The sequence below is a fragment of the Rattus rattus genome, chromosome 2, assembly GCF_011064425.1.
Source record: "Rattus rattus isolate New Zealand chromosome 2, Rrattus_CSIRO_v1, whole genome shotgun sequence".
In the NCBI taxonomy this organism is placed as follows: domain Eukaryota; kingdom Metazoa; phylum Chordata; class Mammalia; order Rodentia; family Muridae; genus Rattus; species Rattus rattus.
In genome coordinates this window covers 199,301,635-199,329,065 of record NC_046155.1, presented here as the reverse complement: position 1 = coordinate 199,329,065, position 27,431 = coordinate 199,301,635, and the positions used below count along the sequence as shown (strand labels likewise).

The following is a 27,431-nucleotide window of genomic DNA, read 5'->3' as shown; positions in this document are numbered from 1 at the left end:
GGACTGAAGGAGAGATAACTAACCAGCAGGTAGCTGAACTCAGGATAAAACAAAGTGGAGATTCACCTTGGACTTGGACGCATGAAGCTGAGAAGTAACTAAACATAGGAAAGGCACAGAATAGATTGAATAGGTTAAATATGCTACAAGCTAGTTGGGGATCAAGCCAGACCTTGTGGCCTAGGCATTGATTAATAAATGATGTCTCCAAGTTGTCATTAGAGGACAGAGGGTGGGGAAGGAAAAACTGATTTACTTTTTTACAGTGGTGTGTCAAAGTACCCTCCCATGATTCAGCTTTCCACTCTGGCTGAGAAAACATGCTGAATGTCTACCAGAGGTGACAGGCGGGTCACAGTTCAGAGATAGAAGAGAGCTGTAGACAGTCCTAATGAGAAGAAAGAGGAGCAGACTCTGAATAACCAGAGGTTTTATCACAGCCCAGAGGTGTCAGGTCCTTGCATAGCTTAGGTCCCAGAGCCCCGACTTGGTACAGCCAGAGAATGAGGAAATGACAGACACATTAGCATGCATCTAGAACATTTCCATCTCAGATGGAAAAGCCGCAGCACCCAGAAAATAAGCACTACATAGAGTCAAACATAGAGGTCAGGTTGTTGCATAGAGCTGAACATGGAGGCCGGGCTACTACGTACAGATAAACAAGGAGGCAGAGTTATTATATGCCAGTGAATAAGGAGGTAGATGTTCCTAATCTCAGTAGGAGTAGGCATTGTAGGGGAGCAGTCTTCAGGCAGTAAACATCCAGAGGGAGAAGCCACCGTGGGCAGTCTCTGTGCTGTCCAGTCCAACCACAGAAAGGCTTTGCCAACTCTCTGAGCCGTTCACTAGGGAAGGCCTTACCACTGCCATGGGCTGATGCATTAGGGCCTTGAGATGCCTATGTTCATGTCAACCGCACATGTTCACTCAGGACATCACTGGTCCCCTAGTCAGAGAACTGCTTGGACTCTTGTCAAGGGATGGGGCAATGAAGGGTGTGCCAAGTCAAAGCCACCAGGACAGAGCTGGGAGCCAGCAGGATTGACGGACTCTAAAGTCAAGCCATCAAGCCCACAGCAGATTCCTAGGAGTGGGGTGAGACTAAGTTGGTTTCTTAATCCCCCTGAGGGAACTTCTCAGACCAGCTCAGAGTTCATCAAGCAAGCAACTGGCCTCTAATTTTCCTCCAGCAGGGCATAACTGGCCATAAACAAGATTGATGTACCATGGAGAGGCCAGCCAGAACAGGGAAGGTTCTCAGGGTACCATTCATGGTAAGCACTGTGCGTAATCGGCTTCCCAGAAAACAACCATGTAATCTGGTGGGCAAGTCTTTCTTACACAGAAGTGGCAAAGACCCAGACAGTGTTGAATGCAGAGTCTAAGTCTGCAGATGCAGTTGTTAAAGACAATGCACTAAAAACCCCTGACAGATGTCAGAGTGCATGATCTCTGCATGGATCATGGTGGCAATGTTCTAAGGCAGTGGTTCCCAACCTTCCTAACACTGTGACCCTTTTGCTTCTCATGTAGTGACCCCCTCCAACTATAAAATTATTTTCTTTGCTACTTCATAACTGTAACTTTGCTACTGTTATGAATCATAATATAAATATCTGCTTGCGCTGGTCCAGGGTCACAACCCAAAGGTTGAGAACCACTGTTATGGCGTCTTAATGGTCAGAACAGATGCTGAGTCTATGAAGATGAAGATATTCGTAGGAGATGCCCCACTCTACAGTCTCTCCTCACTCCTTGTCCCTCACAGCACACATTCTGGGAGCTGGAAGCAGTTACCCTCACCCCAAAAAGCAAGCACTCTGCCTTTACAGGCCCTGCTCACTGTGCGTGGGAAAGGCAATCCAGGAGGCCTGGATATTTTAGAACAGAGTTCACTCCATGGAAGAGGAATAAAGGGCTACACTGGCTGACTGGGAACTAGCTCCAATGGGGAAGAACTTGGGAGTAGCTTCTGTGCAGGGGAGGTATAGAAAATGACAGAGAAAAAAGATTTGCCTATGGCTGGCAGCTATTGTCTGCTCTGATGCTTTCTTGGGAGGCCACAAAGAAGATATGACTGGCTCTCCCATGGGTTCTGGAGCCAACTTGGAGCCTCAGCTCCTAACAGGGCTAGGCCACATGCTACAGGCTGACAGCTAAAACTCTCCATTAGGTAGTTAATCTTCCTTTCTTTCTCACTGGCCAGAATCAAGACTTATTCCATGGGCTGACCCCATTTAAACAAAGTCAAGAGACTGAGTCCTCACCAGTGGAAACATAGAACTCTTTAATCTTTCCAGAAAACAGCCAACAGGTTGTTCTTCAGGCCCTTCCTCCTGGCTGGAGCCCCAATAAGTACGTGGTCCTAAGAGAGATTTCTGAGGAGGAGAGAGGATGAAAGCATCGGCTAGAACGCTCAAGTTGGAATCAGAATAGGCTGGGCTTCTGATGGCCGCTAAGGGGTCCTTGTAAATGTGGTATGTTGGTACCTTACACACACTCAAATGCCTTCACACACACACACACACACACATACACACACACACACACACACACACACACACACACATCAACTGAGTGCTGAGGATTTTCCCTGAGGCCCATATATGTAAGACAAGCACACTGTCATTAAACTACCCCAGTCCTTGATTCTTTTCAGTAAAAAAAAATAATTAACGTCCTTCCTGTCTGAGCCTCAGATATTGTGCGATGTTTCTATGTATCCCATAGAAACTGGGAGCTGTCAGTAAAACATCTAGCCATGGAGAAGTTACACAAAACCTCTTCTACATCGTCTAGAATTCTACCACAAGGTTTCAGTGCCTGCAGTCGTTTATAAGGTGATGCTTCTGCCAAATTATAACACTACATTAATAATCCCAGATTAAGGAGAAAAGAATGAAGGTGGGGCTGATGCATAAAATCATACATTTATACAAACTGAAGGCCAAAGTACACCACCATGTGCACAGGGGTTTCACACTAAGAAGATGAAACGTGTGGTAGACCAGACTCCATCATGCAGGATACAGGACACACTCGAAAATGCCACCACACATTCTTGTTAATGTCGATTTTAGTGACACTGAATCACCAATGTTAATATCATTAATTTTTTTATTGAGTCTTCATCCTTTGATTTCTAAATTGATTGCTGTTTCATAATGGCAAAAATGTAATGCAATTAATAAAGCTATATAATCTTAAGTGTCCTAAATAAACAACATCACACATTACTCTGAATTTAACGCAAGAAGGGTGATCTATGCAGAAAAAAAATAGCTTTGTCTTTCAAAAAAATACTTTCATGATACTTAGATTTGCAGTCCAAGATAACTTTCAACAGCTTAAATTGAACAGTTCATCTGGAAAGGGTTTTGTTTTCTCTTGGTCTAGAACTCAAGGGAAACCTTAATGCATAGGTCTTTACAAGGAGACATTCAGACAACCTGAAGTCAAGGTCTTCAGCCTTAGTTTTGGACAGACATGGAAATGTGCGTGAAGCTGGACCACAAATGTTCATAACAGCTTTATCTGTAACAGTCCCAACGAGAACAACTCAGACACCTAGTACTTGCCAAATGGACAAATCACATGTGGTACATCCAAGTAACGGATCATTATTCACCCATCAAAAGGAATTACCATCAACTTGGCTGGGTCGAAAATGTCCCACATTTGGGAAATTGGTGTTATAGATGTTTCCTGGAGGGTGTGAGCAGGCGAGATTAAAAATAGGTTGGGGGTTTTTTGTTGGGTTTTTTGTTTGTTTGTTTGTTCATTTGTTTTTGTTTTTTGTTGGGGTTTTTTTTTTTTTGCTTTTGTTTCCATTGCTTTACCAAAACAGACTTCTACTATGTAGCCTAGGATGTCTTCAAATGCATGATCCTCCTGCCTCTGCCTCTGAGATGTTACAATTATAATTGAGACTCCAAACCTATTTCGAGGCAGATTTTGCTAACAGTGCCTGTCCACCTCCCCTTCTTTAGGCCTTTTCTACAATATGTTTTTGTATTTGCTAGTTTTATGACAACTTGGCATGAGCTAAAATTCCAACCCTTCAGAGAGGATGAAGTTCCAACTAAGAAAATACTTTCATAAGATCTGCTGTAGGCAATCTTGAGGACATTTTCTTAATTGATGTTCAATGGAGGAGGACCCAGCTCCCTGTGGATAGAGCCATCCCTGGGCTGGTGGTCCTAGGTTCTGTAAGAACGCAGGCTAAGCAAGCCATAAGGACCAAGCCAGTAAGCAGCGCTCCCCCACGGCCTCTGCATCAGCTCCTGCCTCCAGGTTCCTGCCTTGATGGCCTGATGAACTGTGAAACGGAAGTGTACCCCAAGTAAATCTTTTCCTCCCCAACTGACTTCTGGTCATTGTGTTTCATCCCAGCAGTAGTGACCCAAATTAAGACAATTCCCTAATTCTCAGTAAATAGAGTGTCTATTACTTTCCTGTTTCCTCCTAAATACATTCCTATCTAACAGAGACCCCTGTCACTGCCCTGCAGGACACAGAAATATTCTAAAGAGACACTTGTGTCTCTCAACCTGACCATCAGATTGTTGAGACAATGGACCCCTGAGAAATGGAAATTTCCCTGGGAATCTCATACAGGGGGGAGAAAAAGGCCCCAGACACCTGTCAAACCGTTTATGGAATGAGACTTTACACACTGAGCCATCTCGCCAGCACCACCTTTTCCCCCTCTTTTCTTTGAGGCAAGGATTTCATGCAAACCAGGCTGGCCTTGAACTATCCATCCAACCAAGAGTGACTTTGAACTCCTGATCCGCCTGCTCCTCCCAGTGTTACCGGCGTGCACACGCTACCATTCCTTTGTGTACACTTGGATGCACCTTGGCAGAGAGGAGCAGAAGGAAGGAGCCATCCACTTGCCTTGAGTTCATTGGTGTCCGCCAGTTTGGCTTTGAGCTCAGTGTTGTGCTCCTGACACGAGCTCAACTCCTTCTGCATCCTCTCCACTTTCTTCTCCAGCTTCCTCACAGCAAGATGGGCCTCATCCCTCTCCACGGCCAAGGCCGAGCGCGCCTCTTTCTCCTGCTGCAGCTGGGTAATTTTCTGCCGAAGGAGGTTCATATGCACTTCTTTGCTCTCCAGTCTTTCTTTCTGAGTCTTTAGCTAGTTTGATACAAATGGATTTTTTTGAAGAAAAAAAATAATTGAACAGTCAGTAAATATAAATGAATTACTCAGATAATGTCGATTTTTTTATCTGCACTTCAATGAGACTCATTTGCAAACCATCAAAAAAGGTCACTGGGTTCCTTTCCCTGATTGAATTTTTTTATTCGTATTTTTTTCCGAGAATTAATTCTGTAGCTACAAAGTATGGGACAAAAGAGCCCCCACAATATATGAGGAAAAAAAGTCAGCTCTCCCCAGCTGCTTCATCCAATGTTCTATGCCTCATAATCAAAATGTAAAATTACTTTTAAGATGAATAAAATAGGCTTATCAAGAGCAGAATAAGTAGACTATAATAAGACACAGACAAGTCCTCTTCAGCGCTCAGTGGCCACGATCCCTGCACCAGTGTTTTATGAAACAGTCCCACATCCTACTGAAAACCTGCCCTAGATAATCTGAGCCCCCTTAGAACTGGCTGAGAAGTTCCGAGGATGCAGGCCAACATATTCCTACAGACAGATGCACCCAGGAGACTTTTAAGGAAGCTTTGTTTACAATCTTTGACTCTCAGAAACAGACTTCATGAAGATTTTGCTTCTTCGAGCTCTTTGTGTTATGCAGGGCCCGAGAGCTCCTCCAACCAAGCAGAGGGTAAGGTCTTGGAACATCGCTTATGCTGCCAATCGAGTTGATGAAGGGAATTAGAATGGTTTGTAGGAAATGACTGTGAGGAAGAGCATCTCCTGGGCTCTGCCTGTCACTTCACCAGGCAGATGTTAAATCCAGGCAGCGATGTCTTTGATCACAGACACTAGGAGTGGGGATAAAGAAGAACTGTCAGGTGCCCAGGCTGACAACTGACTGCAGCATTACCCTTTGTTGTGCCTTAAATCTTATGACAAGGTTGAAGGACTTACTGAAAAAATTACCTTGCTTTTCTTGCCTATCGGTGATAACTGTGTCTAGACCTGAGTCATGCCTTAACAAACCTTCCTGATAGTTCTCTAACCAACTCCCTTTTAACATTTTTGAATAATGGTTTCATTTGCTCTTTGAAATTTTCAAATATGTGTAGGATGAATTTTGATTTTATTGAAACCTTAGTCACTCAACCTATCTCCTGCTCCCAGCAGGATCTGCCTCCTCCTGACCACAGTCCTCTGTCACTGCTATTTTATAATCATTATTAGTATTACTCCTCAGAATCCACTAAGTGTGGACAGTGTCCCCATGGGTGTGGCACCATCCAATTTCTCTAATACACTTTTATGTATTGTGTGTATGGCGGGAGGCCACACACATGCCACAGCATGTGTGTGATATGTGGAGGCTATAGAAAAGCCTCTCCTTTTGGATACCATGGGTCAAACTCACCCTGCCCCCAACTCCCCCTTCAGTCACTTCGTACCAAATAGCATTCTGATGCAAATGTCCACTGACAGATTCCATACACTGGTAATGTACAGATGACAAAATCCTTAAAAAGAAATAGCACTGGACATCAAGAGAGGAAATCAATTCTCTGAGGAGAAGGGAAGAAAAGAATTGTGGTCCAATTCGACATTCCTGATGGTGACCAAGTTTTTTCCATCTCTCTCTCTCTCTCTCTATATATATATATATATATATATATATATATATATATATATATCATAGATAGATAGATAGATAGACAGACAGACAGACAGACAGACAGATAAATATTGCTCCAAACACAGTGAACTGCAGTAGAAGCCACGTGAGGACAGAGTTTATTCTGTTCAAATTTTCTGCTTCTCAAATTAACTCCTCTGTGGGGTGTATGTCTTTCTTGTCATAATATGAAGAAATAGACAGTATGTGATTCTCCCCAGGTTACACCATATGGCAGGGTCCAAGGACCCAGCTGTGACTCACTGTACCACCTCTACATAGAAAGTTTCTCCTAAGAAGCATTACAACACATCTGTGTTTCCTTCTCTCCCTCTCAATGCTGATCATTGTAAGACTAGTGATTGTTTTATCCCTTTTATTTGTTCTTCCATTCATTTATTTGCTCTAAAGCATTTCTAACTCTGCCTTCAGTCAGATGAAAAGAGAGCCCTTCTCTGTGCTTTCTGGTTCAATAGAGCTGGTATGCACAGAACTGCTCGATGCTCCCAGCTTCCCTTTTCCCTCAAAGGAGCAGAAACTATGAGTTTAATGTCTGTGTCTGCAAGTTTCTCTTGCACAGGTTCTGCCTGGAGAATTGTGCCGAATGTAACTTCAGCATCTTCCAGAATCTCCTTTACGAGACATCATTTGCATCTTTGGCTTCCTTCTTCCCCTCCCCAACCTTCTGCATGAAACACAGACAATCGGTTCTAGTGACTACTTTGGGCCATGGAGGTGAAGACCATGGCAGGGATGGGCTGCCCTCAGATCTTCAGACTGTAGAATTGAGACTCGGCTCCTAAATACATAACTTTATAAAATGCTTTGTAAACGCACTACTGATCATGGTGGGAGAAAATCATCTAAACACTTGGGCTCTCCAGAAGTTTCTCTTCCCAGTCCTTCAAAGGGTGATGTTGCCTACCTTTCTCTGTAAGTTGTGAGCCATGGTCTTGTTTTCAATGACAGCATTGCTCTCGAGGTGGACTAGCTGCTCTATGCGAGCTAGAACTACGTCCAGACGCATGTCAAAGCCAAGGTCAGCAGCTACGTGGCCCAATTTCATTTTCTCTGACAGCTGATCCAGAAATTTCAAGTACTAAACCCAGAAACAGAAATGAAAATGAAAATGGAAGTTAAGGTGGTTCTCTGTAACGTCAGCCCAGAGCCGGGCTTCCGTCCTCAAGGTTTGGTAGTGAACATTTAGACAACCTTCCCAATCTCTCTCATCTTCCTGTCTAAATACTCTGGACTTTCCTGGCCTATAATCTGGACATCAGTTTAATATCAAACACATTTGTGAGCCCTTCCATATGATGAATGGGCTATATCTCCAATTCCACCCCTGGTCTCTACATGTCTTAGCCAAGGGCCACTGAAGCCTTGCCCCTCCCAGGCTGTCCCAGCACTTAGCAATCACTTCAAAACCAAAGCCCTTCATACATGCACAAAAGCTGAAGAAGAGTTTGGGGTGGTTTTGTTGTTGGTTTGATTTGGTTTGGTTTGGTTTGGTTTGGTTTGGTTTGGTTTGGTTTGGTTTGGTTTGATTTGGACAAAATGCTTTAACAAGGCTGGAGAGGTGGCTCAGTTGGTAAAGTGTTTACAGTACAAGCAAAAGGACCTGAGTATAAGCCTCCAAACACACATGTTTAAAACATCCAGACACTGAATGTGCCTGTGATTCCAGCATAGGGAGGCAGAGACAGGAGTGTGCCTTGGCACTCACTGGTACAGCCAAATTAAGTTTCAGTGAAAGACCTTATCTCAAGAAATAAGACCAAAAGCAACTGAGGAAGACATGTTTTCAACCTTTGTCCTACTCATACACAGAACCACACAGAGACACACACGGGGATGGGGGCATTTTTAGGAAATGTTCTTTAAAGTGTTTAATTCAACATAGGTAGATAGCACTCTAAAGCACAACTGTATGAATTAGTCATAGTTTGTATTCTTTTAAATATTTGACTTATTTTCATGTGTGTTCTTGCCCGTGTGTGTGTGTGTGTGTGTGTGTGTGTGTGTGTGTGTGTGTGTGTGTGTGTGTGTGTGTATACCCCATGTCTGCAGTATCAGAGGTGGCCAAAAGACATCAGATCTGCTACAGCTTGAGTTCCAGACATCTGTGAGACATCATGTGTGTGGGTGCTGACAGGGCCCTCTATAAGAGCAGCATGTGCTTATAACCCTTGAATCTCTCTAGCCCCCATATCTCCTATCTTAACAGACTAAACTCCCTCAAAGCTTAAAGAGCTTCCTTTGTTTGGTTGCTATTGTTTATCTGAGCAGGTTCAGATCCAGAATGCTAACTGTGTGATGAATGAGTGCATTAATCCATCTTGCTCGATGATAATTGCAGGATTGGGGGGTCTATCTCTGATATCTCCTTCTCGTTGCAGTAACTCCTTAGCATCTGGCATTTTCAGGCAATTAGATGTTGAAATGAGAATAATTTCCTGCCATTTAAGAGTATCAGCTTAAAGCCCAGAACTATCTATATTTCAATCATCAGGATGACATTATGTGTATGTGCATATTTTCCAATTTTGTTAAGTAGCATACAGATAAATACAACTTAATCATCTGTATAAGCTACAGAAACTACCAATATAGCATCATTCACTATGCTTTGATGCCACGGACAATTTTATATATGTGATGTCACACTGCCAGTTCCTTCTTGCCTGGTTGCTCTCCCTTTGGGATATTATCTCATCTCTTACCTGTGCTTGAGCATGACCTAGCTTCTATTTATTGCATTTTAAGTGGAGGAAGAAGACATATCCATAGATCAGTAGGATTAATATAGTGAAAATGCCCATCCTTCCAAAAGCAATCTATAGAGTCAATGCAATCCCGATCAGAATTCCAATATAATTCCTCACAGAAATTGAAAGAACAAATTTCAATATGAAAACACAGAGAGAGAGAGAGAGAGAACAGGATAGCTAAAAACAATCCTAGGTAATAACAGGACTGCTGGAGGTATTACCATCCCTCATCTCAAATTGTACTACAGAGCTGTAGGAATGAAAAGTGCATGGTATTGGCATAGAAACAGGCATGTTGACCAACAGAGTTGAGTTGAAAACCCAGAAATAAATCCACATGACTATGACAAATGGACAGACTACTGGGAAAAAATCTTTACCAATTACATATCTGAGAGAGGCTTAACATCTAAAATTTAAATGTCTTTTTCTGCTTCTATTTGTGTCCCATTTATTCTGCATGGCAGCTCTACAACAGGCAAGAGGGGATTCAGTTGAAACCAAACCAAAGCCCCACAGACTAGGTGGCTCTTTCAAGGAATTTAACTAGCCCATGAAAATGGCAGGTGATGGAGCTGGAGGAACAGCCAGCCCAGCAATTGAGTGTATGGCCTGTTCTTGCCCTATGTTTGTTTCCCAGCACCCATTCCAGTGACTCACAAGCACTTATAACCACAGCTCCAGGGGATTGGATGCCCTCTACTGGCCTCCTCATGTACCTACACTCATGTGCATAGACTCTCTCTCTCTCTCTCTCTCTCACACACACACACACACACACACACACACACACACACACACACACACACACACACACACACATATAATTAAAAATAAAACAAATCTTTTTTTAAGATAGCAGTTGAAATATTTTTTATTTCTTTTTTTTTTTCTATTTTTTGTTTTGTTTTGAGACAGGCTATCACTATGTGCCCCAGGCTGGCTTTAAATTTACTATGTAGTCCAGGCTAATCTCAGCCTCACAGTCCTGTGCCTCAGTCCTTTATAGGCATGCCCTACTAGCTTAAAAATCTTTAACTGTGTAGAAATAAAGGGTTGTTGTGTATTTTATTCATTTGGATCACAGGTTAGCATGCGTTAGAGACCATGTGTTCTATTCTGTATTGCATGAGCCTAAATCATATTTGGCACTTAATCTCTGTACAGCTTCACTTTCAGTTTTGCATGAGCTTGCCCTTACTACTTGCATCTGTGGAAAACTCACTGTGGACATAATTATCTTATGTAATTTGCCTTCATAACTGAAAACTATCTTGGCACAATTTCAATTAAGACTAGTGATACATTTATATGGAAAGAAGAGAAGAGAAATCCACCTACATGAAGATGGGTGCTAGGGGCTCACATTTGTAATTCTACCACTTAGGAGGGAGGTAAGAGAATTGCCACAAGTTCAGGGCCAGCCTGTACTAAAAAGTGAGTTCCAGGCCAGCCTGGGATGTGAAGTTCAAGGCCAACTTGGGCTACAATGTGAGATTTTATCCTTCCCAGAAGAAGAGGGAGAAGAGGAAGAGGAAGAAGAAGAAGAAGAGGAGGAGGAGGGAGGAAGATCATGTCCCCAGTATATGAAAGAAAGAAGCTGCTATTCCTGCCCCCCAAATTTGTGCCCCATCCCACACCATCTCCATCACAACACTAGGTATATCAATGATGCCCTAGTCCACTGGGCATCCCCCTGTAGACTGGCATCTCTTCGTATCTGACCCCCAGTGTAGCCATGGCACTTCCTCAATCTCTTTCTTTCTTTTTTTCTTGTTTGGTTGTTTTGGTTGGTTGGTTGGCTGGCTGGCTGGCTGGCTGGTTGGTTAGTTGGTTTTCTGAGATAAGGTTTCTCTGTGTAGCTCTGGCTGTCCTGGAACTCTGTAGAGGCTGGCCTCAAACTCACAGATCTGCCTGTCTCTGTCTCCAAATTGCTAGGATTAAGACATGGACCCCATATCCTGGCTCTGCAGTTTCTTTTAAGTACAAAAGAATGAAAAGGAGTTAGTCTCCAGAGTACAATATTCTTAACCAAAGAGTATCTGTTAGAATGAATTTGTCCCTATATTCTTGGTTATCTGGGTCTCCTTTCCTGTTCCTGCCCGCTCTCCTATGGACCCTTGTAGCTCACACGCTCTGACCTCTTCGCCATTGCCAATGAAACCTTTCTTCAACCCTGCTTTTTGCATTCTTTTCGTAACTCTGCGCCCCTTCCCTTCTAGTCACACTGAGCACAGAGCAAGTGATCCCACTTATTCACTCAAACTACCTCAAAGCCATAATGCCCTCCCCATACTCAGAGCCTTAGGGGAACTACTGTCTCACTCTCTTCTCATCTCCACTAACCTATTGGTACTATCCCTTCTGGGTAGGTACTGTCCCTTCATGACATCTCATCTTCACCAGGTGTGGATTGCTTGACAGTGAATCTAGGTTCTGAAAACTGCAGGATAAGACAGTGCTGTTACTGGTAAGCATCATGAACAGTGTCAACATCACTCAACGAGTTTACCTTTTTTTAACTGTTGAGATGCTGTGTATGTGGCCTAGGGCTTTGTGCACGTTAAACATATGCTCTGCTACTGTGCAGAGTGGTCACACAGGCCCACTGTCATGCATATAGCCTACCACTGACAAAAACATCATCAGGCAGCCAATGACTGCTGCGCTGTGATGTTCACAGTAATTGATTATACTTTATATTCTGTAGGGGAAAAAAGGATCTTCAGAGATCTCTGCATTCCACCCTTCTCTTTGTCATACCCCACTAAGAATGCCGCATTCCACCATGTGTGAGGACTCACTTTGCAAGCTCTGAATATAGCATTTATAAGGCTTCCTGCCTTAAACTGTTTACCCCTACAGCACCTGCCTATTCCCCTGCTATATATATTAGTACAGCAAGGTACCTTAATGCCTGTCTTGTCTATTAAACCCTGAGCCTTTAATTCTATCATACTTTGTGTACCCCAAATCTACCAATATCTTAGATAATGAACATACAATAAATATGTAGCAAATTACCTGGACTGATAATCAAAAGAACCCTAAACAACAGGAAAAGACTTATTAGTCCATGGAATTTGCTTGTAACTCAAGACATGATCAGTGTAAACAGTGCAACACTCAGAACATTCTCAGCTACAGCTTTAGTGCATGACAGACTCTTGCACCATGGAGGCGCCATCCTGTTATTACTTTTTGCTTCTCTAGATTCAAGTTGTCTCTCACGACGTCTCCCGAAAGCAGTTCTCCCTCCAGGTGACTCAGCTGACCCTGAAGAGCCTCCAGCTTCTTTTCTGCCTCATGGGCCCTCTGTAGGGCTTTCTGGTGGGACTCGGATTCATTTCCCAACTTCCCAACAAGCTCGGAGATCTGGGCTTCAAGCTGGGAGGCCATCTGGAAACAAAGATGGAGAAGAAAGCTAAGCCTTGTTTAGACTCAACGAAGTGTTCAGGTCCATCACTCCATCCAAGAGGCACAACCACTATGACGCCCACCTCCAGACTCCTTGTAAAAATTACATTTAAAATAGGTCATTTTGTAGCTGTGTTTTCCACTGTTTGAAATAAACTTGTGTTTGTTATTGTAGTGTTTTGAATATGATTTGCCCTATTAGAAGGTGTGGCCTTGTTGAAGTCGGTATAGCCTTGTTGAAAAGAAGTATGATACTGTTGGGGGCGGGGGAGGGGCAATGAGACCTTACTCCCAACTACATAGGAGACAGTCTTCTCCTGCTTGCCTTCAGAACAAGATGAAGAAGTATCTGCCTGAATGAAGACTGCCATGCTCCAGCCTTGATGTTAATGTATTGAACCTCTGACTCTGTAAGCCAGCCCCAATTAAACGTTGTCCTTATAAGAGTTGCCTTGGTCATGATGTCAGTTCACAGCAGTAAACCTAACTCAGACAGTGGTGGATATTTTTTATTTTTCCTTCAACAATTTTAGTCAATAAATGTTTACAAATATCATATACTTACCTGCAAATCTGTTATAAAGTTAGAGATTTTGAAGCTAAGCTAGACAGGGAAAAGGTTCAGACAAAAAGTAATTTCAAGAGCCACAGAATACTCATACAATAAAATAATAAAATAAATACATTTTAAAAGACTTTCAAAAGAATCCATCACAGCTGGGCACATAAATCAGTTGAACAGTTCGTGCCTAGCCTATATCAGATTGGCTTCAATCTCTAAAACAATTCAACATTAAAAACAAACAGAAAATTTTCAGCATTAGCAGATGGAAGCAAGACCGTCAGAAGTTCCAGACTAGCTTGGTCTACTTAAGATTGCACCTAAATATCTTCACCCCCAGCCCAAGCATCCCTATACAAGAAAAGAGAATGTTTCTTCTTCTCATCACACCAGGCAGCAAACAGGGGGTGGGGGGTCCAGGTCAACAGAGAGAGCCAGAGGTTCGTCAACTACTCATCCCAGAGCAGACCCAAATGACACCTGGAGGAAGCTAGGCTGAACAAACTAAAATCGCCTTCTATGCTCTTATGGCTTTCAGAGTACCAAGTCTATAATACAATACATTTTTGTACTTCGGGGGTATTTCACATCAGTGTCTGGTGGTAAATTACTCAGAGCCATATTTGAGAAAGTTTACACAGGAGAAATTTAATATTATCACAGAGCAGAAGATTCTGAAAAGCCTCAATTTGCATTGTCAACTCCTAGAACCATCAGCAGTACATGTGCTTGGAGTTCAGTACAGTGTGTCTGTCTCTGTCATCAGGGTTTCTGCTCTAAAGTATGGGGTCAACCAATCATGTGTTCTTTCCTTAAAGAGGTTTTTGTTTTTTTTAACCTTCAGAAATTTCCCTCTGTTGATCAGATGTGGTGGTCTATGCTTACAGCACTTGGGAGGTGGAGGCAGAAAAAATATCTGGATATACTTGGCTACAAAACAAGTCCAAGGCAAGCCTGAGCTAAACGAGATCCCATCTCAAAATAATAAAAGACATTTTCATGTTTCCCCAACATTTTAGCTATAGTCTTTGGTTAACTAGACATCTTTCTATAGAAGAAAGATAAGGGAGAAAAGCATTTGAGTCAAATAAAGCCGAGAGAATCCTGCCTACAGACCACTTGTGTGAAACCAAGAACACTCCAAAGAGCCTTGAAAATTGAACTCAGGCCACTTAGCCGACTACTAAGGAGTAGGCAGTTGAACTGTTCAGAATGTAGCAAACTGCTACACCAGAGTCCTGGGTTATTAAGTGGAGCAAAGAGCTGAGACCCTTCCCAATCTATCCCATCATAAAGCTGAACTCCTAAAGCTTGGAAGCTGTCAGGAAATATAACACACTGGGGTTTGGGACTTTTTTTTCAGAACTAAATTTATATAAATTTATTACAAAAAAATTAAGTCTCATCTGACTCCATTCTTGAGAACACCAGATACCAGTTGCCTGTGTTCCCATCCAAACTATACACCTGTTGTTGTTTACACCAGAAGTCTAAAGAACCAACAGGCTTCTTCCAGTCTTCCTTAGAATCATCTAAATGTACACTTGATGTTCTGATAGTTTCTCTACTGAGGATGTAGGGACTTGGTGATGGATCGGGACAAAAATCTACACACTTCAATCTGGTTAATTAAAGATGCACTTTATCAAACCATCGTCCAAAAAGGAGCAATGGAGATTTGGGAGTAAAGGCATAATGGCCTCAGAGGTAACTCACCTCCCAAGGACCAGGATCTGCTGGTCTCCCAGAGAGGCCTTTTGCACTGAAACTCTACCAAACAACAACACAAGCGCTCTGCGCCAGAAAATGCCTCCTGGATCACCTAAGGTCTGGCACCTTTTAGACAGAAACAACTTTTTCTTCTTATTCAAATAATCTTTCCTTTTTGGAAGTATATAAAGTAAGTTAGTGGGTAGCAAGGCACGACATCAACCAAGTTCCTCTTCCTTCGTGCCAGTATGTGTGGCCAACAACATTGACCAGCTAACCCAGCTCCCTCCCTCTTTGTTCAAACCAATTTTTGTTATGGGTTGGTACTGGGGGGAGGGGGGTAGGTTGGTTTAATCTAGGACCTTAGGAGGGACTTATTTAGGCATAAGCTCTTCCCAGAGACAACCAAGTTACAATCAGGTCACTGGGGTGAGATCTGGCTAATTTGCTCATTGTCTTTATAAAAGGAGAAACTTGGATGCAAAAAACAGACATACAGGAAAGGAAGATACTGTGGAGAGAACCCATGCACCAGCCATGGAGGGCCTGAGGCCATCGGAAGCTAAGTAAACTGTATGAACACAGGAACCAGCCCCAACTACACATTGACTATAGATTCTAACTACCAGAACCGTAAGCTAGGAAGTTCTATTGGCATAACCCAGTTAGTGACACATTGTTAATGTGGTCTAGGAATCAAATAAAACTAGGGAAAGCGGAAACACTACACCTCTAGCTGTTCAGACACTGCTGCACCCAGGGGTGAGCATGCAAAGTAATGTCTATGATGTCATGTCAGTGGAAGTCTGCTGGAAATATCTGCTCTAGTAAGTGGCAGGAAAATAATGGTGGGTTATGAGATTTGGAGGATTTGGGGCATAGAACTTCCCTCCAGTCTTTGGGAACATGAAGCTGGGTCCAAGCACCTGCAAAGCCTCCAGACTGTGAGACTTTCCAAGTGAGGTTAGTAAGTAAAGAAAAGCAGAAAGAGTAGACTGCCTACGTCAAGGTGACTGGGCTTGGGTGAGTCTACATTTGGTTTAAGAAATGAGGAAAAATTGATCAGGTCATGTAATCTCTACAGAATCAATTCTCATTCGTATTAGTAAGTCAGAAGAGACCTCAAACTGTGGGAGTTTGTACCTCAAAAATTTCCTATGTGTAAACTGAGTCACAGGGCAAAATAGACTTATCCTCAGTGATCTGCATACATTACAACATGCAACTTGGGGGTGTGGGGACTGTACATTTTGGGCTAAAGAGGTCATGAGAATTACTTGCAGAGTATGAATAAGAAAAATCTTTTTAAAATGTTGCATGTTTTGGCCATCATGCAAGAAGTCCTGTTTCTTAAACATCTCTTACATGTCCTGACATTCAAGGCTAAATAACATCCAAAAAGTTCTTTTTGAATCCAGCAGCACGACCTTCCTCTGAAGCAGAGGGTTTCAATCAGGGATGACTGTGCTCTCAACAGGGAGGCATTTGGCTATGTCGAGAGACACAGTGGTTGTCTCAAATTGGGGCTGAGGGTCCCACCGGCATCTAACAGAAAGAGATGCTACTAATACCCTAGAACACACAGGATGCTACCACCATCTGCCACACACACAAGCACATATACACATACATACATACATACATACATACATACATACATACATACATACACACATGCGTATATCTACACACACATACACATACAACATGCACACATACGCACATTATCCCATACAGAGCTGGGTATGATAGTGGACACCAAGCAAGCACCCAGGAAGCCTAGGCAAGAAGATCATGAGTTCAAGAACAATCTGGTTACATAGCAAGATCCTCTCTTCAAAATTAAATAAATAAATAAATAAATAAATAAATAAATAAATCACTATGCAGTCTAAATAATGACAGTACCCTAGTTAAGAATCCCTGCTCTAAGATCCGATACAGTTTTTAAGAGAAAATTAAAATTTTCCAGAAGCAGAAATTCAAGGAAGAAGTAGAGATGACTTACTGAAGAGTGAGGAGTGGTGTCCTCGGAGTCTACTAAGATGTGGAAATCTAGGAGAGGGAGGATGGGTAGCCAAGGGAGGAGGAAATAAGAGAAGCAACGTTCTTCAGGTAAGAATGCACACGAGGTGGGCTCTGTGCCAGGCAAGCCTTCAGGGCCTTCACATGGCATGACTCAACAACTGGCTGCCTGCAGCCAGTGTGGCAGGCCGGACGAAGCAGCCTCACCGCACAGATTCTTCAAAAACATTTCTAAGACAATGAGCAAAATCCATTTTCTCCTGAGTTTACTGAGGAATCACAGGAGACACCAGCTGGCTGAAAATGACAGGGTAGGGGAGATGGAGAAAGATACTAAAACAACTCAGGGAGTGGGGGTGGAGGGGGGAAGAGATGGAGGGAGGGAGGGAAGCAAAAGTAGCCTCACCTATTCCACTACTTTGATTTAGAAAATAAACATATACATCCTGCTGGCAACCTTGTATGCCACGTATGCCAGGTTCCTCATGCTGGAATTACAATAGCAAGGGGGAGGCTGAGATATATAGAGTGAAAAGCCATAAAATGTGTGAGGAGGAGGGATTAGCTATTAACACACTATCACCTTTCAAGACAACTTCTGTAAATGGTTTCTTGTTTGTTGAGTTCCTAGGTGTAAACAGAGCCACAGGAGCAAGTGGACTCACCCTCAGTGGTGCAGCTCAGCAAAAGCAAAAACAAAAACCACTGTGTGGGGGGCTAAAGAGGCCTTGAGAATTGCTTGCAGAGCATGCATGCATTTTTTTCTTTATTTACAAATGCATTCCTAAACTAACTTTTAAAAAAGTCATTGTAAAGCTGGTGAGAGCACTTAGTCAGTAAATCACCATGCATTGCAAGGACCAGGGCCCAGACTTGCCACTAGAACCCACATAATAGAAGCAGGGCACTGTGAGGTAGAGAGAGACAGACCCTGAGGTTCAGTGACCAGGCAGCCTAGCCTACTAGTGATTTTCAGGGCAGTGAAAGAACTCGTTTCAAAAACAAAAAATAACTGGGGACAATGTTGACTCACACACACATGCTCCCATACATTCCACATTCACTCACTCACAAAAACAAAAAAAAACAATTTTCAATTATTTTGTAAATTTAATGTATATAAAGATGTTCTGAGGTACATATTAGTAAACATCTTAGAACAGAGTAGTAACTATACCATGGACTTACTACAACATGGACAGACCTAGGGAATACTGTGTTAAGTGAAAGAAATCAGACACAGAAAGGAAAATATTGCATGATCTCAGCTATATGCAGGTTCTTAAAAAGGAGAAGAAAGGTCAAATATAAAGCACTAGACAACAAAACCTATAGTTGCCAGGGAATGGAGAAGGAGAGGAGAGGAACACAAAAGACACAGGACTGACCTGTGGGTGAGTGGCATCGAAGATGACTTGTCTCCTTCTCAGTGAGTCTAACATCAAAAGACTAGCTGTAGTGAGATTCTACAGGCCCGTATGTGGTAGTTAGAATAGATCTGGCCCCCATAGATTGATATGTCTGAATGCTTGGTATGGAGTAGTATCAGGAGGTGTAGTCTGGTTGGAGTAGGCTGTGTTAGACAAAGTGTGTCAGTGTGGGCATGGGCTCTTCCTATGCTCAGACTCTGCCCAGTATGGAAGAGAGCATCCTTCTGGCTGCCTTCCAATCAAGATGTAGAACTCTTGGCTTCTCCAGAGCCATGTCTGCTGGGACGCTGCCAGGCTTCCCACCATGATGATCACCTCTGAAACTGTAAGCCAGCCCCAACTCAATGTTGTCCTTTATAAGAGTTGTCTTGGTCACACCGTCCCTTCACAGCAATGAAACCCTAAGACAACACGTGATGCTATTTGCTTTCAAAGATCATTACTAGGACGTACATCATAATCTGGCACCGATGATCCCTGTGACAGTCTGGGCTGACATCAACTCCACTAAGTGGAACGTTGCAGACACCATACCCGCACGGTCCCTGTTACTATTTATTAAGTAGGTCTCCTCACTAGTTCTCCTGAGTCTCAGCACAGGATGCAGAGGACAGAAGAGAAGATGGAAGGAAAGAGACACAGCAGCAGCATGTGTTGTTTTGGTTAGCCAGACAGTGTGGTATATATACAACTCTTCCACTGAATGCCTCTAATGAACAATAACCTTGGGAGGTAGATATTGATAACTTATTTCCTAGCAAGACTTGGCCTGGCCTGACACTTCAGGACATCAAATCCTCATCATAAATAACTCAAACAAATTATAGTCTCTGTTTATCCCACCTAGCGTGGCTCGCAGGTTCCGTGTTAGCACAGTAAGTGTGGCTGGCAATGAGGTACAGTCTAAACCCTTGTAGAGAGCTGTGTGTGGTTGATAGATGGCTTTGTTGTATATTTAATTTTATAAACCCATGAATACCCTAAATTTAAATGAATACTGTGGGGTGTGGCCTGCAATCCTAGCACTCATGAGGCCTTATAAAGCAGGGGGATTACTGTGAGCTGGAAGCCAGCCTGGGCTACATAATGAAACTCTACCTCAGAAACATCACTCACTCCCCACAAAACGAAAAGACACGATGAACCCGAAGAGTTTTGCAGTTTTGAACAGGGACTGTGACTTTTACTTGCACTAGTTGCTAATAAGATGAGAAAGTAAAATCTTTAAAAGTCAGGAGGGTAGCTCAGTGATAGAGCGTCCTTCCAAGTGAGAAAATCTGGGTTCTATCATCAACATTGCAAAAAAGAAAAAAAAAAAGAATCACTGGGACTGGGGAGAAGGCCCCATGCTTAAAATACTCACTGTGTGACAAGAGAGCCAGGCGTGGGCCTCCAAAACCGACATTAAATGGCAATGCCTACAGGCCTGGTGGCTTGCCTGTAGTTCTAACCTTGAAAGACAAAGACAGGGACTCTCCCGAGCAGGCTGTCTAGTGAGACTGACTACATTGCCAAGCCCCAGGATTGGCTGAAAGAGCCTGTCTCAAAAAAGTAGACTCCTGGTAGTTACCTCCAGTCGGCACAGGCCCATACCCCTGCATGTTCCCAGACACAAGCAGATACATACATACAACACGCAGACATGTGGAGGCAGAGGAGGGAGAAGAGACAAAGAACTAGAGAAAGGAAATGAAAATTTCAAAAACTGTGATCTCAGGGTCTTGCGGGAGTTCATACCACCATGCGTAAAAGGGTTGGAGAGATGGGACTCCGCATGGACAGCCCCAACTCCATGAATGCCTCCCGCTTTCCTATGTAACAGCTGGAAGTGAAGCAAACATACTCCATTATATGTTAACTAATTCCAGAAATGGAATGGCTGCTGAATATTCTGAGCAAAGGCTGAGGAAGTTGTAGCCATGGCCTACTCACCCTTTTCTGGTTCTCTTCCTCAATGCCTAGCACTCGAATCCTCTCCAATATGGCGTCCTCAGTGGACTCAGCTATGTCGAGTCTGCTGCAAAGAAGAGCTGCGAGTTTTTCCCTGAAGCAGGCGTTCTGGCTTTGTGAGGCTGTGGCGGCCTCCCTGCTGGCCTTCAGGCTCACATCCAGCTGCTGGCAGCTTTTCCTCAGCTGGTTCAACTCCTGCTTCGAAGCATCCCAGGCTCGCTGAGACGCAAGCAGCCGTTCTTGGTAGAGCATAGCTTCCCTTTCTAGAGCTGTTCTTGCCTCCGCAGCACTGAGCAAGTCCTGAGAAGTTACAGAGTGAAACGGGTAAGTCTGAGAAGTTACAGAATGAAACGGGTAAGTCTGAGAAGTTACAGAATGAAACGGGTAAGTCTGAGAAGTTACAGAATGAAACGGGTAAGTCTGCATTTGGAATAGTATTTGCTTCCCTTGCTTACCCGTGACTCAAAGATCATGGGGTTAGGTGTGCATTACAGTTTTGACTCTAAGCTCCCGCCATTGGTGCACAATATTTAATAAAATAAAGTTGTTTGGGCTGGAGAGACAGCCCGGTGGTTAAGAGAACAGGCTACTCTTCTAGAGGACCCAAATTTGTGTCCCAGCACCCACTTGGTGCTTCATAACCATACAAAACTTCAGTTCCAGGGTATCTAACACCATCTTCTGACCGCCACAGGCACCAGGCATGCATTTGGTTTACGTCCATACATGTTAGCTAAACACTCACATAAGAATAAATAAATAGATAAATCGTTGTATTTAACCAAAAGAACTGCCTGTCTAGCATGCACAGGGCCCTGGGTTCTAGCCCCACCATCACAATAAAACAGGTGCAGTGGTATTCAACTGAAAACCCAACACTCAGGAAGTGAGTGCAGGAAATTGGAAGTTCAAAGCCATCTTCTGCTACACAGCAAGTGTGAGGCTAGCCTGGACTACATTGGACAGTGTCTCAAAAAAAGTTATTTGAAAAGTTGCTGCTTTGATCCCATGTTTAAAAACTAGACTGGCACACACACACACACACACACACACACACACACACACACACACACACACACACGGCCATGATGGTTCAAGCCTTTAATCCCAGCACCCAGGAGACAGAATCAGGTGGATCTCTGAGTTCACAGCCAGCCTGGGCTACAGAGTGAGTTCCAGGACAGCCAAAGCTACACAGAGAAAGTGTTTCAGGGAGAGAGAGAGAGAAGAGAAGAGGAGAGAGAGAGAGAGAGAGAGAGAGAGAGAGAGAGAGAGAGAGAGAGAGAGAGAGAGAGAGAGAAACTAGACTATGTCTAGTGTCACTACACAGAGAACAGCACCAGGTGCTGACTAACTCTAACTGTTCTGTGAGTTAGACATAATGAAACCTGAAGAAGAGAGGCTGAGTGATAGCTCTATGGGGGAAGTCTGTGGAAAGGGATAGACAAGGACACACTCAGTCAAGTGCCAAAACACACAAAATCCAGAAATCCAGAAAATAAGATCAAACAACTGTTTAATCTGCCTCACAGTCTTGCTGCTTACTTAACTAAAGGATTTTGGGCTTGCTTTTTATTTAAAATAGAATGTTAGGGGCAATGGGCACTAAAAAGAGACAATATCCTTGAGCAGAGACTCACCCAAGGGAGACCAGTAATATTTCTGGCTGTTAGTTAAAACACTGTTTTTTACATTAGAAATGGTCTTTAAAGGGATTTATCTCCACCAACAGAGAGAAGACAGGAAAAAAGGTGAGCTGAAACGCTACATTCTACCTCATAAATACATCTTCTCTTTTTATGTTGGTTATAAAACAAATAAATAAATGAAAATAAAGAAAGAAGCAAGAAAGTCTCAGTTGGAAAGAAAAGCCTCCCAAAAGCAAGTAGGCCGGAAAGGTAACAGTTCATCATAGAGATGGTTTTGTAAAATGCTTCTCTTTTTAGGGCTTTGGTTTTCTCTTTTTCAAGAGAACTCACTGACGCTGCTAATTAAATCACAGGCCTAAAAGTAGAGCCAAGAGTCCTTTTTCAGAGACACCATATCTTTAGCATTTACAATTTTTCTTCAGATGGGAGTGTGGTATCGGCTCACTCGCTCAGTTTTAGTAACCAGGATCAGTGTTGGTGATAATCAACTGGACTCACGTTTTGACTTAGAAAATCAACATCCTAAATTTAGTGACACAGGATAAATGTTAACCCTAATGAGTTCAGAGTTCCAAAGCCATATAGAATATTACATATTAGCTTATATATGGAAAGAAGCCCCTCGTGCAAAAGCAAGAGTGTTTTATTGTCAGTGATATTTGAAAGTATCTTTTCACAAAAACCTTTATGATATATTAAAAAAAATCTATCAGAGCCAAATGGCTCAGTGGTTAAAGGTGATTGTCCCCAAGCCCAATCTGGAGACCTGGGTTCAATCCCCAAGACCCACTAGGAGAAAACCAACTCCCCCATAAGTTGCCCTTCAATCTCCATACATATAACATGCTAGCAACACATAAAAATAAATAAATAATAAACAAAGAAAGAAATCAAATTTATCAGATACTAGAGTATGGCAGACATACTCACAATTTTAAGTAGACTAGCCAAATGTCCCCTAACACCACAAGAACAGCAAACAGCTTTGAAGGTTTCTACTATCAGACTACCAACTTGTCTAATCCCCTAGACCAGTGGTTCACAGTCTGTGAGTTGTGACCTCCTTGGGGGTTGAATGATCCTTTTGTAGGGGCCACATCTCAGATATTTCCACTATGGTCCGTAACAATAACAAGATTACAGTTATGAATTAGTAATGAAAATAATATTATGGTTGGAGGTCATCACAGTATAAGTATTGAAGGGTGGAAGCATTAGGAAGGTTGACAACCATGGGTCTACAACAAAGCATTTCATCCTTTTAAATATAAGCACCCACAATCGTGTCTAACTACATAGTTCGCTTTGATTTTTTTTCCTGAAAATGTCCAGCCTGGTGAATTTCCGAGCTGTCTCTCTATGAGGTATAGGATCCGGAACCAGCAGCGGACCTTGGGGACAGCCGCTCCCCAGCATCCTGGTTAGTCATTCTGAGGCTCTGTTGTGCTGGAAATAGATGTCCTCTGGATTGCACATGCAATTACCCATCCAGTCCCCAGGAGCAAGCCACCGGAATGGCGTCTCATTGCATGGCTACCTCAAGGGTACACTGGAGCATGAGACATACAGTAGCAGGAGCATGGAGAGCCAGGACCGGGTGACTGCTGTCAGACCACACTGACACAGAAGGAGAAACAAACAGCTTCTTTTCCAGGAAACTCAGAGGTAACCTCCACTGAGGACACATCTGCAAATAAGGAGAGGCCCTATGCAGATAGTAATGCTTAAAATATTTTGTAATAACCAGCATATCTTGCTGGGTGTGACACTAGATGCCTTTAATTCCAGCATTTGAGAGGTAGAGGCAAGTGGATCTCTATGAGTTCAAGGCCAGCCTGGCCTACCATAGTAAGTTCTAGGACATACAGAGACCCTGTCTCAAAATTTCAAAATAATAGTAATAGTAATTAATAATAATAATAATAATAAAACGATAAACAGATCTTTAGGTTCAGCCCTACTAAATCAGCAAATACTAAAATGCTAAATACCAATGACTTCACTATTACATTTAACAAAGGTGCTCTAAATAATATAAGGTGGCCAAAATCAATCTGAAAATAATTAAATAATTAAATAATTAAGTAATTAAATAATTAAACAAATGCCCTCAATTGTTTGTGTGATGTTGGCTCAATGCATAAAGTACCTGTTTCAAATGCATAAGAACCTAAGTTCAAATCCCAGGACCCAGATTTAAAAAGCCAAGAGATCTGCTGGTTGGTGAGGTCAGGAGAGACAGTGCTGGTGGGGCAGACAGTCTGGCCTAATGAGTGAACTGCAGGTTCAATGACAGATCCTGTCTCAAAAAAAAAAATAAAATAAAATAATGAGCTGTAGAGGAAAAGATTCTTCATCAACCACACACACCCATAACACATACACATTCACACACATACATACACACATATACACAAACAAACACATACATACACCCACATAGACACACACAAACACACACACACAACACATACACATTTACACAAGACAGGCACGAACAGTTGATTCCTATCATGAATTTGCTAACTACAGTATGGATTTATATACGCCTGAGATCAAATTATCTCTTAAAAATACAACAATTAGCTCCTATCAAGGTGGGAACTTCTAGCTGAAGCTTATTCCCCCAATTCTAAACTTTATAAACTTAAAACGTCAGCCGTTTAACTCTACCCACTGCAGTTAAAACTAATAAACCCTGCAACTCTCCACCAGGCAGGCACACTCGTGTGAATAGGGTTAATTTGAGTATACATTTTTGATATAATACCTTAAAAATATGTAATATGCAAATGTCTTTAAAAACTATAATTCTAGTCCCCCAAAAAGAAAATCACAAAGGAAAAATATAACTACAAGCAAAATTATACAGTAGATATGCTCTTAAGACCTGGTTGTCCCAGATATGAGAGGGTTCACAAGTACACCGTGGCCCCAAGTTATTTCTGATTGATAAATAAAGATACCAGCAGCCATTGGCTAAGAAGAAACGACATAGGTGGGGTTTGGGTTTTGTGGGACTACAATGAAGAAAAAGGTAGGAGAAGGAGAAGCTGCCATGGGTTAGGTGAGTCACAAAAATGACAAATATTCAATTTTACAGTTAGAATACAGTTATATGTCACTGAGAAACACTACACCTTATGGGATAATGAGTGCAAGTGTGTGTCAACACTGGACCCGTGATGGATTTTGAAATCAGTGACTTGTTTTATTTTAGATACAAATTACAAATAGATATTTTTGAACTTGAAAAGAAATCACCCTAAAATCTCTGGGAAGCCAGGTGTGAGGGTGTACACCTGTGATCCTGAGTTCATCAAACCTCTGTAAGGAGGAGGGTTTACTCCTGCAACGGTCTCCATTTCTCTTGTTCTGTTTTAAGACAGAATCTGTCTGTGTATCTCTGGCTGGCCTGGAATTTGTGAGGTAAACCAGGCTGGCCTTTAACTTAGGGTGATCCTCCTGTCTCTGCCTCTGGAGAGCCACCACATGCAGCTTCTGCAAATGTCTTAAAATATGATCGCACTTCTGTCAGCATCATCAGTACAACCAAAGCAGCCTCATTTAGCAAACAAATGCAAAGCTAGTGTGTGATCACAATCAATCCTCAAGGTAGACACACGCACGTGTGTCTTGTCACGTGCTTGTAGCTAGTTTGGGGTTGGTTTTTTTTTTAACACCAAGATGTATAATTTTAACTTTTGTTCCAATATTATTGTGAAACCAGCCTGTGACTATATCCAAGATCTTTTCTATGAATTTCCTTGCACAAACTTTTAAAGTAGGATGGATGTGGCTTGGGGGATTCTCTTTCCTACACTTACTCTTGTTACAGTAAGTTTTCATTTTATGGCTGTGGTTTCTAACACTTGAAATTTGGATTTGTGCTTTCTGCACTGCTAGCTAATTTTTCTACTAATTAATTTTTTTATTTTTAGAGGAATTATTCAGAACTTAATTCAAAATGAATAAAAGTTATGACCCTACACCCACATCCTGGTAGACATCATCCTAGAGTGTGTGCATAGAAAGGGTAGAAGTTTTGAAGTTGTGTTTTAGGCGGAGATTTTCTTTAACTGGAGCCTTCACCCTGCCGAGGGCTGCGAGGAGGATTTGCTTTGTTCTACTTTAGCAGATGCTCAATGATGGGGAAGCCACAGGGCGACATTTTGCTTCAGATGAGCTGACCTTTCCCCCATCAAAGCTGTCCCAATGCCATTGTGTATGTTGAAAAGGACAAATGTAGCTGAAGTTTGAAAGAGTCTCATTATTAGCAAACTCAGTGCTGGATGACCGCAGCTTCCTCTGCCCCGGAAGCCACTGTGTTCCTGGCCTATGCTGTAAACACTGCCCTGAGCTGGTTGTTCTGTGCCCGAGGACCACGGACAGTTCCCACTGAACCTTTACAGCGGAATCTGATGGGTTCTATCACGGCTAAGATTAGACTCATAATAATGGAAAAAACTGCATCATGTAATCTTTAAGTGCTGTTCTGATTGTAAATTTTTAGAATGACCCTAAAGATAAACCATCTAATAAAACTTAATTTAACAAAAGCAGAATGTAAAGCATGACAATGTCAATATCGTAGTATAAGTAATATAAATGCTAAGAAGTAAAAGGAGGGGAATCAAATGCACAGGCCTGAAATACTAGCTACCTAGGGAGCTGAGAAGGGTAAGGTTTGCCTGGGCTACTGAATGCTTTCATGTCTAGCCTAGGCAATTTAGCAAGACCAATTCCTGGTCTCTGAGAATTTTTTTCTAAGTAAATATATCTGAGGGTCATGTGCCTTGCATAAATAAGGCCTTGGGTTAAATTCACAGAAATCTGAAGAAACGAGAAAAAGGAAGGATAGGGGAAGGGATTGGAGGGGAGAGAAGAGAAGGGGAGGGGAGGGGAAGAGAGAGGAGGGGAAGAGAGGAGAAAGCAGAAGAGAAGAGGGAGGGAGGAGAAAGGAGGGAGGGAGGAGAGGAGGGAGGGGAGGGAGGGGAAGGAGAGGGGGAGGGGAAGGGAGGGGAGAGGAGAAAGCAGAGGAGGGGAGAGAAGCAGAGAGGAGAGGAGGGGAGGGAAGGAGAGGGGAGGAGAAGAGGAATAAAGGGGATTTTAGTTTATTCTGTGAAGTAAG

The 27,431-nt window shown here is 42.6% G+C and overlaps 1 protein-coding gene across 1 annotated transcript in view; it reads right to left on the bottom strand.

Moving 5' to 3' along the window:
- The window catches only part of Ccdc170 (coiled-coil domain containing 170), a 102,932-nt gene that overhangs the window by 8,603 nt on the left and 66,898 nt on the right, over window positions 1-27,431 (bottom strand). The window contains exons 6-9 of the mRNA XM_032895254.1: window positions 20,634-20,951; window positions 12,756-12,956; window positions 7,712-7,885; window positions 4,903-5,145 (exon numbers count right to left, since the gene is read on the bottom strand). Coding sequence (XP_032751145.1) covers window positions 4,903-5,145; window positions 7,712-7,885; window positions 12,756-12,956; window positions 20,634-20,951 — 936 coding nt within the window. The remainder of the gene's footprint in view (window positions 1-4,902; window positions 5,146-7,711; window positions 7,886-12,755; window positions 12,957-20,633; window positions 20,952-27,431) is intronic.